Here is a 12,926-nt window from a genome sequence, read left to right on the forward strand (position 1 = left end):
TCTCTGATGTTGAGTGATGGTGAGCATCTTTTCATGTGTTTGTTGGCCATCTGTATGTCTTCTTTGGAAAAATGTCTATTTCTGGTCCTCTACCCATTTTTTAGTCAGATTATTTGTTGTTGTTGTTGTTTGGTTTTGAGTTGTATAAGTTAATTATATATTTTGGCTATTAACCCGTTATCAAATATGTTATTTGCAAATATCTTCTGATAAATGAATTCAGTAAAGTAATAGGATACAAAGTTAATATATAGAAATCAGTTACATTTCCATACACTAATAAGGAAGCAGCAGAAAGAGAAATGAACAAAAACAATCCCATTTACAACTCCACCAAAAATAATTAAATACCTAGGAATAAACTTAACCAAGATAGTGAAAGAATTGTACTCTCAAAACTATAAAATACTGTTGAAATAAATTGAAGATGACACAAACAAATGGAAAGATTTCTATACTCATGGATTGGAAGGACCAATATTCTTAAAACGCCCATACTATCCAAAGCAACTTATATATTTAATGCAATCCCTATCAAAATACCAACAACGTTTTTCACAGAACCAGAATTAATAATACTGAAATGTGTACGGAATCACAAAAGACACTGAATAGCCAAAGCAATGAGAAAGAAGAAAAAGCTAGAGGTATCACAATCCCAGATTTCAAGATATGCTACAAAACTATAATGATCAAAACAGTGTGGTCCTGGCACAAAAATAAGACACACAGATCAATGAAAGAGAATAGAGCCCAGAAACAAACCCATGATTATATGGTCAATTAAGCTTCAATGAAGCAGGAGAGAATATACAATGGTAAAAAGACAGTCTCTTCAACAAATGGTGTTGGGAACACTGGACAGACATTCAAAAGAATGAAACTGGACCACTTTCTTACTCCATACACAAAAATAAACCCACAATGGATTAAAGACCTAAACGTGAGACCTGAAACCATGAAACTCCTAGAAGAAAACACAGGCAGTAATTTCTTTGACATTGGCCACAGAAACATTTTTCTAGACATGTCTCCTCAGGCAAGGGAAACAAAAGCAAAAGACTACACCAAAATAAAAAGCTTTTGCTCAGGGAAGGAAACCAACAACAAAACAAAAGGCAACCCACAAAGACCTTGTCTTTTGAAGATATTTTTTTCCTGGAAAACAACAGTTCCTTCTCCCAGAGGATATTGTACCACAGAGTACAGGGACTAATTAAGATATATTTGCAGTCAGAAAACACATATCCTGGTCACTTACACACCTATATTTTTATTTCCCAAGAGGCTAAAAGCACATCACAGTCTTTGAGTTCTGTTACTAACCTGAACGAGGTAGTTGACCTTCGCTTACACTCTCAGTACATAGGTAAAGAAAGGAGTTCCAATGACCTGCCCAAGCTCTGGAGGCAGCCAGGCATAAAATCCAGGTTTCTTAAGGACCAGCCTGATATTTGTATACCTAAGGTTACCCTAGCAGGATGAAGGATGTACCTATGAAATCTCACAGCTTTGGTCTTAATCGGTCCAGGACTCTACCACAAAGCTCAGTGAGTTTGTGTGGCCAGGAGGAGCATGGAGGAACCCTCAACAAAACTCCAAATGTAAATTGGCCATGGGGAAGGACTGTTCAACTTGCATTCCTGATGGGAGTAGTCAGGTATGACTGGGCAGTCTGGTGGACTGGGGGACAGGGTAACCCAAGGCCTATGTGGACGAAGTGCTGTACTCTTAGGGAGAGAACTCATCCCAAAGGGTTCTCAACTTCAGCACCACTGACATTTTGAACCATATAATTCCCTACTGTGGAAGGAGTTTCCTGTGCATTTCAGGATGCCCAGCAGCATCCCTGGCCTCTACTCACCAGATGTAACACCCCCAAACCCCCACCTCAGCTGTGACAACGAAAAATGTCTCCAGACTTTACCCAACGTGCCACAGTAGAAGGTGCAAAATAGCTCCCCTGGTCAGAACCACAATCTTAAGGAAGAATCAGGTTCAGTAAAACACTTGAGTCATCAGAGGTATGTGATTGTGAAACAATGTGCATCCCCAGTGTTATCCCTGCTCTTCAGCTGGCTCCTGTGGACTCATGGGTGAGTCCTAGAAAGATATGGGGCTTCAGGAAACACTGAAAGGCTCTCTTTACAGAAAACAAGATTATGAGGGGGTGTCAGGAGCTCAAGCCAGGACTTTTGGGGAATAAACATGGCAGTGTTGGCACAGTGATGGCTGCACCAGCAGCTTCCATGGCATTAGTGAGTGCCAACAACTCTGTTGTCAGAGCAGTGAGTTTGCTTCATGCAGCTGATGCCTGGGCAGTCAGTGGAAGCTGAACTTATATTTGAGGATACGTGAAACGTCCCTGAGGGATTACTAGAAAGACTGGGAGTGCATAAGAGGTTGGACATCTTGCCACAGAAGATGAAAGAGAGAGACAGAGGAAGACTATGTTTTCATATAATTAGGGGTACTTGTTTTTATACCTCAGATTAAGTGGCTAGTGGAAACATGGACTCAAAAAGATTTACTGAGTAACTTTGTTGTGCAATGCATTATTCTCATTGGAATAAGATTTTTTAAAAAATAATCATTAATGGTGCCTGTAGGGGGACCAACCACCCAGGTTTGCCTGGGATTCTCCAGGTTTTAGCACTGAAAGTCAATATACCAGGAAACTCCTCAGTCCCAAGCAAACTGGTACAACTGGTCACCCTACTTGCCTCAGGGATCTGACAGCATATTGGAAAGAATGAACAGCTGAAGAGTATAAGGCAGGATGGACTCTCTGCAGCAACACTTTGGAGGTCTAACGAGTCAAGGGGCTGAGAAGAGTATGATTAATTCCTATTGAGTGATGGAGAAGGGGTATCATGGAAGAGGAGTATTCAAGCTGAGCCTTGACAGGTAAGAGGCTCCACACAGGTAGAGAGGAGCAGAGAAAGGGTTTCATTGGCTAAGAAGGCATAGATGCAAGGAAATTATATCACTATTCTTTTCTAAGTCAATTTTCTACTCAAATATATCAGGTATGAGAAGAAAATCTATTATTTAGCTTTAATTATATCCCATGCAAATGAGATAATACATAATGGCCCATTAGACTCCAAATGCTACCTAAGGTCTGTACTGACAACAAGAGGAAACTGCTTAGCCAAAAGGCATTAGAAAAGAAGACTACATTCTATCCTGAAGAGGGAAAAAGTATGTGATGGGGGCCTTCCGAAATCTGGCTATAAAAAATAATATCCATCTTTGGTTTGGTGGGTCTTTTCCATCCCCTCACCTCGAGCTAAATTACTATACAGTTCCTGGATTTCATTATTTCAGTAGTCTGATCAGTGTCACGAAATGAGACTGATTTTGACTTTCAACCAACCAATTGGGTGGCCATTTCAGAATAGCAAATGAAATCATTTCCAGCTGATCATTTTCTAGTCTTGGGTAGATGTTTTCACATAATCTGTGGCTCAAATGAAATAAGAAAGAACCTCTATTAGGTCCCCAAATAGACACTTTTCTTCAAGTAAGGTGAATGATGTAGATTACTTCTTCTCAAACATACAAACCCTAAAACCTTCCTGGGTGCAACACTGGTGTGTGAATAGAGAAAGGGCCCACGGGAGAAGTAGAGGGGCATGAGTGGGAGGGAGGATGATACCGTGGAAACTACATTAGTTTCCTATATTCCTATATTTGATGATGACTTGAAGCCTTTCTGTTACACTCTAAAGTCTACCAGCTTAGCCCTACCCTCAAGGCTCATTTCACTCTCAGAGAGTCTCTAGACATTGTTTTTTAAAAATCCAGAAATCTCCAGGACCTCTTCAATGATTCTAGGCAGAAAAGGGATTTAAAAATCATTAAAGAAAATTTAAGTAAAAGATTTCCCTGATATTGCCTTAAAATATAAATGCCTAGAGAGGGATGAGAGAAGAGTAAGAAAGAAAGAACATAAAATAAAAATAACTACTAAAGTCTGAGGAGAATCATAGCAACACGAAAAAGGGTTCTCAGACCAGCTGGAAGTAGTCAAAATAAAAATCAAGCAAACTTGAACTGGGAAAGATTTTTAAAAATCATAAAAAAATCATTTGAATAAAATCTATTTTTTTCTGGGACAGGCTCAGAAATAAGGATGCAAAGACAATCTAAAGCTTTGTTATTATGAGTTTCTTCCTGCTATCACTAACTACACCATGAAATAACTGATGAGCTTAAACCCAATAACCCAGAAGCCAAGGGAAACTAAACAGCCAAAAAGCAAATACAAGAATAATTTCAAAGGGACATCAGGTGATTAAAGAAAAAGAAGAAGAGCATGAGGAGGACAAGGAAGTGGATGGAGGAGGAGGAGGAAGAGGAGGAGGCATCAGGTTTTAAGTTAACATGCTGTTGGTCAAAGGGAAACAGATACAAACAGGGGCTAAATGTGAAGCAAGGTTCCTGGGTACGCTCTCTCTATTCTTGGCCACAGGTAAAGGAATCCTGATGATGAAGTCCCCCAGACCCCAGGTGAGGCATGTGGGGCATTCCTGGGAGGGAAACAGCATGTGGAAACCGTGAGGTTCCCCCATGGGCCAGGACTAGGTCGATAGCAAGGGAGAACAAGCCTGCCAGGGTAAAAAGGCATCGCATCTCCATGAACAACAGTGGAGTCACTGAGCACACCAGTCACAAAGCAGCAGCCAGCAGCCAGATTGGGGGGTTGTTGCTCCTGTGAACTGCACTCCTACTCAGGGAGATGACAATATTGAAGCTCTGGCTTCATAATTTCTTGTAAATCCTAGGAATATCACTCATTTAATGCTTACTGCCTCTTAAATAAAGACCATTAAGATCTAGTGCTAGGAAGAAGCTTTTCTCCCCCAACAAATAACACCCTTCTCTCCAATAACTACTGAGGGCTGAAGTAAACTAGCCTTAGTTTTCCCCTCTTCCCTTTGTCTGCCAGCAACTTTGGAGCTGACATTTTTGACAATCTGCAATCTGCCTTTAGTCCCAGCTTCCAGATACATTCTACATTTTTAATGAGTCTTTCTCCACTGACCTTTATAAAAATGGTTTTATTGAATTTTTAGTTTTTGTAAATACAAATAATTTTAGGGTTAGTTGAGATGATTAAAATAATGAGACTAGGGGTGCCTGGGTGGCTCAGTTGGTTAAGCATCCGACTTGGGCTCAGGTCATGAATCTGCAGTTTGTGGGTTCAAGCCCCACGTCAGGCTTTGTGCTGACAGCTCAGAGCCTGGAGTCTGCTTCAGATTCTGTGTCTCCCTCTCTCTCTCTCTCTCTCTCTCTCTCTGTACCTCCCCTGCTCACCCTCTGTCTCTCTCTCTCTCTCAAAAGTAAATAAACATTAAAATTTTTTTAAAATAAATAAAATAAAATAATGAGAGTAAATATCTTAGTCCATATACTCTATGTACCCAGGAATCAATTTTGTCCCCAGGACCCATACCCAACACAGGTCTGGAGCATGAAAACTTGGCCTTTGTTCCTTGCAGATTCTACCCCATGCCTGGTCATCACCCCCAAATGATCTGATTCCTCAGACCCAGTCTTCCCTACGGGCCACTCTCTCTGGGGAATTCCAGGTTCTACATCTCTTTCTTCTGTCCAAGAAGGCATATTTGTTATAATTCTTAGCCATTTAGGTCTTTTCTAGGTAAGTAATTAGCAAAACAATGCTGAAGTGAAAAACAAAACAAAGCCCTAAATCTATGTGTCATAAGGAGTGTCAGGGCTGCGAGGGGATCCATCTGGACCAGTACTTAGATTTTACAGAAGATACAAAAGCCCAGATATATGAAGCAACTTGTAAAAGATTCCTCATTCAAATGGATCAGAACAAAGGGCATTTACATTTTAAAGGACATGCAGGGGAAGGATAAGGTTTTAAATAAATTAATCTCATATAGTGATCACTGCAAACCAGGTACCAAAAATAGTGGCAAATATCAAGTATTGCTACCAATAAATGACTAATGAACATGACATAATCTTCAAAGACGACAGTGGAAGAAACGGAAGATTCTATTCTCCCCTCATGTGGCTTCCAGTCCTAGACACTTCCTCCAGAAGAGCTAGGGAAGCAGCCAGGGCAGTGATAAAGTGGCTCCAAGGAATGGCTGGTCTGGGGAGAGACAGGGGGCCCCAACTCCCACTTCAGGATCTCGGTGAAGGAAGAGCCAAAGCAGAATATGTGGTCTCTCCACATCGTGTGGAAAGTAGAGAAGGATGGTAAGGCTGTTCTCATTACACTTTGTGAACTAACACCTGTAAAAAAGGTGGAGTGGGCAGGAGCAAAAGAATAAAGATGACCAAGGGCACCTGGGTGGCTCAGTCGGTTAAGCGTCCAACTCTTAATTTAGGCTCAGGTCATGATCTCACGTTCGTGGCATCAAGCAGTGTGTCAGGCTCTGCACTGACAGGGTGGACTCTGCTTGGGATTCTCTCCCTCTCTCTCTGCCCTTCCCCTGCTTGTGTGTGTGTGTGTGTGTGCTCTCTCTCTCAAAATAAATACTTAAAAAAAAAAAAGGTGACCACAGTTAGTGCAGATCCTTCTTAAAAGCAGAAAGAGGAGAAAGGATGGGAGATGCTGACAGATGAAGCATCTTACATGTACCCCCACAACACAGACACACACACACACACACACACACACACACACACACACACAGAGCCAATCATTAAACAAAAGGCCAAAACCTTATCTTCTTTCCTCTTTTTGATTTGTGGGAGTGGAAAGAGCTGCTGAAGACAATAGGTGAAGGTAAGAAAAGTAAGCAAAGAGAGCTGATTCTCTCTGATGTTCCAGGCCTTAGCCCACTGAGGGCCTGTTCTGAGAGCCAAATCATCTTCCACTCTAGTACAAAGACCCATCCACCACTAGACAGAGTGAGCCTAGCACAGCTCACATCCATCCCAGGGCACAGAAGAGCCACAGGAATTGGGAATCTTCAACAAAAGCTGTACAAAGCCTCCACTGAGTTCTTTCTCTCCTTCCCGTGTTCTTGGGAGACTGCAAATACAGCGAATAAAACAAATACACTACCCTCAGAACATAGCCAAGAGTGGGATACAAACAGTTCTCCATCAAGTTGGGGAGGTAGGCAAGGAGAACCCATCCACACAAAGTCAGAGCAAATGGCCTGTGTGGCCATCTGCATGCCATGCAGAAGGAGGCTGAAGAGACACCTCACAGCAACCGTGCTTCAGGAATAGTAACACAGTTTAAGGAAGAAAGAAAAAGATATTAATAAGAAAGCAATAGCATTAAAAAAAAAAAAAAACCTAGTCTGGAAGAAAATACAATTCAAACAGAAGAAAACGTCTTACAAATGTTTCACACTTCCTTAATAATGTGAATTCAATAAAAAATTCAAAGAAGCAATGATAAAAACAACAGATTAAAAGGCACATTCTGTGCTGAGAAAGTGAGTTGAGAGCCCGAACAGACAAAAGTGATAAACTAAACATAGCAAGGAACAAAATAGAGACATCTGAAAACCAAATTACTCACCTAAAAGAAAAGGCCGTGTAAAAGCAGATAATAGACGAAGGATTACAAAACAGAGAGAAGCTGATAAATGGGGGAGGTCTGTGAAATACACAACTGTGTCTGTAAAGCAGAGACACCAACAAGCCGAGCAGGAGAGGTATTCACAATTAAAACACCAAAAAATTTTCCTGACATGGAAGAATCCACAAAACAAAAAAGAAAACCCGATTAAGCACAGGAAAATCTCAGAGAAAACAACAGACACTGAGAGGAGACCTGTCCTGATTAAGCTATTAGGATTCAAGACTAAAGAAGGAATTCTTCAGGCAAAAATTCTCGGGAGAGACCAAAAAAGTTGTCCTGACGCTTCTCCACAGTATCATTGGATGCCAGAGGAATGTCTACAACGTCCTGAGGAAAGAGTGTCCTGAGGATTTTAAGTCCAGCCAAGTGATCCTTAAACTAAAATGACCATAAGCAGACTCTACTCTCAAGCACTTACAACCCTTCTTCTTTTTTATAATTTTTTTAATGTTTATTTAGTTTTGAGACAGAACAAGAGAAGGAGACACAGAATCTGAAGGAAGCTCCAGGTTCTGAGCTGACAGCACAAAGCCCACCACGGGGCTCGAACTCACGGACCACAAGACCATGACCTGAGCCAAAGTCAGACACCAAACCAGCTGAGCCACCCTGGGGCCTCTAATTTACAATGCTTCTAGAAAACCTTTCTTGCCTGTGCACCATAGCCAACCATGACCTCAGGACTGCAGCCGCTCCTGCCAGGGCTGCTGGCAAGGACACAAAACCCACCCAAATACCAGCTCTGTGGTTACAAAACAGAACGTAAAGGCTGCAAACCCCGATGAGGTAAAAACAATAAATGGGATGTAGGAGAGGGAGAAAGTATAACTGCTGATTTCCTCTTGTTATTGTAATTTTTCAGTCAATCTGTTCTAAAGTTAAAAATACGCAGCAAAAAAATACATAGTAATTCCAATATTTTCTGTTTTGTGAAACCTTTTTTTAAAATTTTTTTTACAGAGATCTCTTCAGAACTAATTACCTCTTACAGCAGAAAAACATTTTCTTTTTGTTTTTTTTTAAGTTTATTTATTTGACAGAGACCAGGACAGCGTGGGGGAGGGGCAGAGAGCGAGGGAGAGAGAGAATTCAAATGAGAAACATTTTCTTAAAGACCAGAAATTTCTTCAGTTATACTTCAGATTTGTTTCTATAAATTAATTCAGGTAAAATTGTAATTATTTAATTACAAGCAGAATATATAGTATATCTCATGTTATATTAAATTATTTCTAGTTAGCAAGTTATTCTTCTATGTGCATATATTCAAAGAAAAGTACCTATAATGGAATTTAATTAATGTTAAGAATGATTAATTGGGGGAGGGAAGGCCGGGAGTTTTTAAATAATTGATTCCTTGTGTTCTGTATTGTTTAAATATCTTATAATAGCTATATATCACTTTTATAAACTAAAAATCCATGTTTAAATTATAACAGCCAAAAATAAAATCTTTCATTGAATTTTTAAACAAAACATAAAACATATGGTAACTACATAAACATTTACAAACCAGAATTCAAAAGAAGGAAACAAAAGTCACTCATGATGCCATCTTCAGGGCCAACCAGAGTTAGTATCTTCTAATCTTGGGATGGAAGGGATTTCATAAAGACAATATCAAATATTTAATAAATAGACCCTTGTATTTTCTCCAATACTCTTACATTTATATCAATTCTATTTAAATATTTAATTGAGCAGTGTTTACTTTAAGTTCTGGTATGCAATAAGAATTAAATTTTTTCTGCTATGATTAGTTGTCCTAAGGCCATATACTGAACAATCCATTCTCTGCTGGCTGCTTTGAAATCCACCTCTACTAGTTCTGACACAGAATTAAATACTCTCAGGATTGAGTACCCTTTCTCATCTCATTTTTTCAGAGACCCAACACACTCAGAAACCCCTAGAGTTTCTGAGTGTCCTCTGTCCTGGGAAGGCTTTCTTATGGCCCACTGCCCCTGGTCTCCATTTCTCCTGGAGCTCCTAGCTCCCTTCAAGTGGATGCTAGTCCACCTGAATGCAGGCACCATCTCTGGAGCTCATCTCTTTACCCCTATATCTGGTCAAGTGTCTGGCACACACAGGCCTTCCAAATATCCTACCCAAGTAGCAAGCCTTCCCACCCACCCTCTCCTGCCTATGTACCACATTTTAAAACATTAACTAGATGTTTTAACTAGAAATGTAACATTAACATTACATTTCATTTCATCATCTCAATGTTGGAGACTGGTAAACTAGTCATTTTACCTTTTTCAACAATATTTCCCTTCTAGTTTTATTCCTATTATTATTTGCAATCCGATCATATATAACCAAGAGAATCCTGCTACTCCAGGCCCCAGAGTCCCACGCAGAGGACTGAGCAGACACTCCTTTAGCACAAGCTCTACCTTGCCAAGCCCAGCACGCACAGTGACTGGCCTTCATGACTGGATGACACAGATTTCAGGGCCCATAATCTGGCAAGCTCTAGGCAGCTTCCAACCAAAGAAACTCACTGTCAACTAGTGCTAGAAATGGGCACACCAGCTGCTGGGAGCAATGATTTGACTTAATGCTCAGTGCCAACCACAGGTTTAGTCCTTCTCAGGAAATCATGCTTAATCAACCAGCAGCACTCTGACATCCTAAAGAGAAATGCAGGGAACACAGAAACACTGAAGGAAGGCTGCGAGTAGCCAAAGCTCCATAGACACTTTACTACTGGAGTCAGAGGACACTGCCAACACTCAAGTGATGGTCGCAGAGGGGACCTACAAATCAGGAACAGTTGAAAAGATCAGCCCACCCTACTCCGCATGGTGTCACAACTGAAGGCACAAGTCCCGAACCTGGAGAAGAAAAGACAACAGACATTCTGATAGCTGTCTTTAAAGATCTAAAACTATGATGTATAAGAGGAAATGGATTAGTTCAGTCATTTCCTCAGAGGCTAGAACTAGACCCACAGAGTATAAATCACAGGGAGATGGACTATAGGTCCAAATAATAGCCAGCTTTATATCTGAAGCTGGTCAACAACAGAGCAGCCTGCCTGGTGAAGGAGGCAGTTACATGGCACAGAGAACATGTGTCAGGGATGACCAGGTGATTTACAAAAGCCTCTTCTAAAACTGTTGAATTCTGACCCTAAAATTTATTTAGAGAAGGGCTGGTCTTCAAATGTAAAACTTTATCTAGAATTTTGAGAAGTATCAACCACACCCTTCTACTGAGCATTACCAGCTTTTAATAATGTGAATTTAATGATAAAAGATTAAAAATAAATTTTGATCTTCCAAGATTATAATTAGACACATATTAACACATATAATCTTTAAAATAAGCTGGCTAGCTAAGTGAGCTAATTAATCCTGACCAATGTAGGAAATGTTAGTCGTAACGGCTTACAAGAGCCAACACTGCACAATAGAGAGCTTGAAGACACATATGTAAAAACTACATTACTGCATCTGAAAATAAAATCGCACTTCGTCTTCTTGAGTAGCTACAAAAATGAACGCTTGGAAACTTCTTGGCATAATTCTAAATTTAATCTCTGAGGAGATGTAGGTTAGAATAAAAAATGGATTCCGATTCAACCCATGGCAGCCGCTGCAGGAGCAGGACAACTAACTAAGGCTTCCTGCAGCTGAAGGCACACATCCTCTATCCAAGTCCACGGGCCATGGGGATGATGGCTTTCCAGAGTCTGGGAGAGGCCTCACTCATGCCCCTGGCTGTCCCCAAACCTGAGCCCAAACTCAAGCTAGGCCTGAACACAGCAGGCAGTGAGCCATCTTTGCAGATCCTGATGAAAAGCCACCCTTCCGAATTTTCATTTCTTAAAGTAAATCTGCTTGTCTGGCAGTTTTCTGGTTGCTTTAGGGAAAGGCAAATACAAGTGATAAACTTTATATGAAGAAAACAGTTGAACAAGAAGAGAAAGGGGCCTTTGTATTGGGCAGAGGAAATGCAGGAAACGCCGGGAAATGATATCAGCATTTAACACACACCACAGTGAGGAAGGGAGGCATGTACCAACAAACAAACCTGAAATTCTGCATGAACTGCCGGAACTTGTCCGCCCTCTTTGCCAGTGGCACGATAACGTTGATGAGTGTGTTGGCCATGTTGAGCTTTTCTTGTTTTACTTTCATGATAGGGCCAAATGGTCGAAACAACACAAGTCGTCTGAATTCGTGCTTCTGCTCCCCTTTGAAGGTGAGCTCATACAGAGTGCCTTTATCCCTTTCGGTGCGGTAGATCCCTGTCAACAGAAATACAAGGATAGTTTCAAGAATTAACCTTGGCTGCTGAGTGTTTTTTATAGCTGAGATCTAGCACAAAATGCACCTTTGAAGACATTAAATTAAGATGAAATCTCTACATATAATAACTATTAGAAAACCCCAAATGCTCCCGTGTTAAAAAATCCCCCCAAAAATCAAAATACCATCAATTTAAAAATCACATTTCTGAAGAGCTTCATAAACATGGAAAAAAGTTTGTAATGTCAGATACAAAACTGTATTTATACTAGAGACATTCAAAAAAGGACTGTAAGGAAATATGCCAAAATAGGATTGGCTGTGATGTGGAATGGCGTGTTTTTTTTTTTTTCTTTTCTGCTATTATCCACACTTTCAGCAAGATGATTAGATAAATATTATAATTATTCTACCTACTTAATTTTAAAAGAATGTTAAAATTATCTCTTAGATATTATAGCCATTTCAGATGAACTGACCATAGCAATTTTGGGGGTACTTTAGAGTGGCGCTGTGCAAGTTTCTGGAAGCATTAAAGCACACAACACATAAAATACCCAACACAATGGCAGGCACACATCTTATTTAATTTCATATTGTCCTTCCTAACTCTGAGGACCAGCACAGCTCAGTGCTCCAGAGCCAGACTACTTGGGAGATCTATTTACACCCTGCCCCCAAATGAGCTCTACACCATGTCACTTGTACTAAAACACCACGGTCTTATTTGTCAGGTTGAAGTTGTGACCTGTCAACTCTCAGGATGAACCTCCTAAAGGCCTGATCCAACAGAATTTTTCTATCAAATAAGCAAACGATTCCCTGCTGCCTAGGTCCCATTGCCTGCCCGACATCACTGGTATTGTGTATGTTTTTCCTATAGTCAGAAGAAACTCTTGCAAAAATCCAGCCAATCACCAGATAAGCTCCCTTATCTTTCACCTCTGACTTGCCATGTTTTCTATTCCATCTTTCTTCCCTCCTCTTAATCCCCACATTAGCTAGAATGCACCTTCCAGTCTTGGGAGAAGCTACAAAAGTACATCTCAGGGAAATACCCGCCTGCGGGGAGTCATAGC

The 12,926-nt window shown here is 40.6% G+C and overlaps 1 protein-coding gene across 8 annotated transcripts in view; it reads right to left on the minus strand.

Moving 5' to 3' along the window:
* The window catches only part of CSGALNACT1 (chondroitin sulfate N-acetylgalactosaminyltransferase 1), a 262,123-nt gene that overhangs the window by 33,751 nt on the left and 215,446 nt on the right, over nucleotides 1–12,926 (minus strand). For all 8 annotated transcript variants that reach the window (XM_040498390.1, XM_040498138.1, XM_040498209.1 and 5 more), the window contains one exon: nucleotides 11,630–11,846. In XM_040498390.1, the coding sequence (XP_040354324.1) occupies nucleotides 11,630–11,846 (217 nt within the window). The remainder of the gene's footprint in view (nucleotides 1–11,629; nucleotides 11,847–12,926) is intronic.

This window comes from Herpailurus yagouaroundi, unplaced genomic scaffold (genome assembly GCF_014898765.1).
Source record: "Herpailurus yagouaroundi ecotype Mexico unplaced genomic scaffold, PumYag 28, whole genome shotgun sequence".
NCBI classification, from domain to species: Eukaryota; Metazoa; Chordata; class Mammalia; order Carnivora; family Felidae; genus Herpailurus; species Herpailurus yagouaroundi.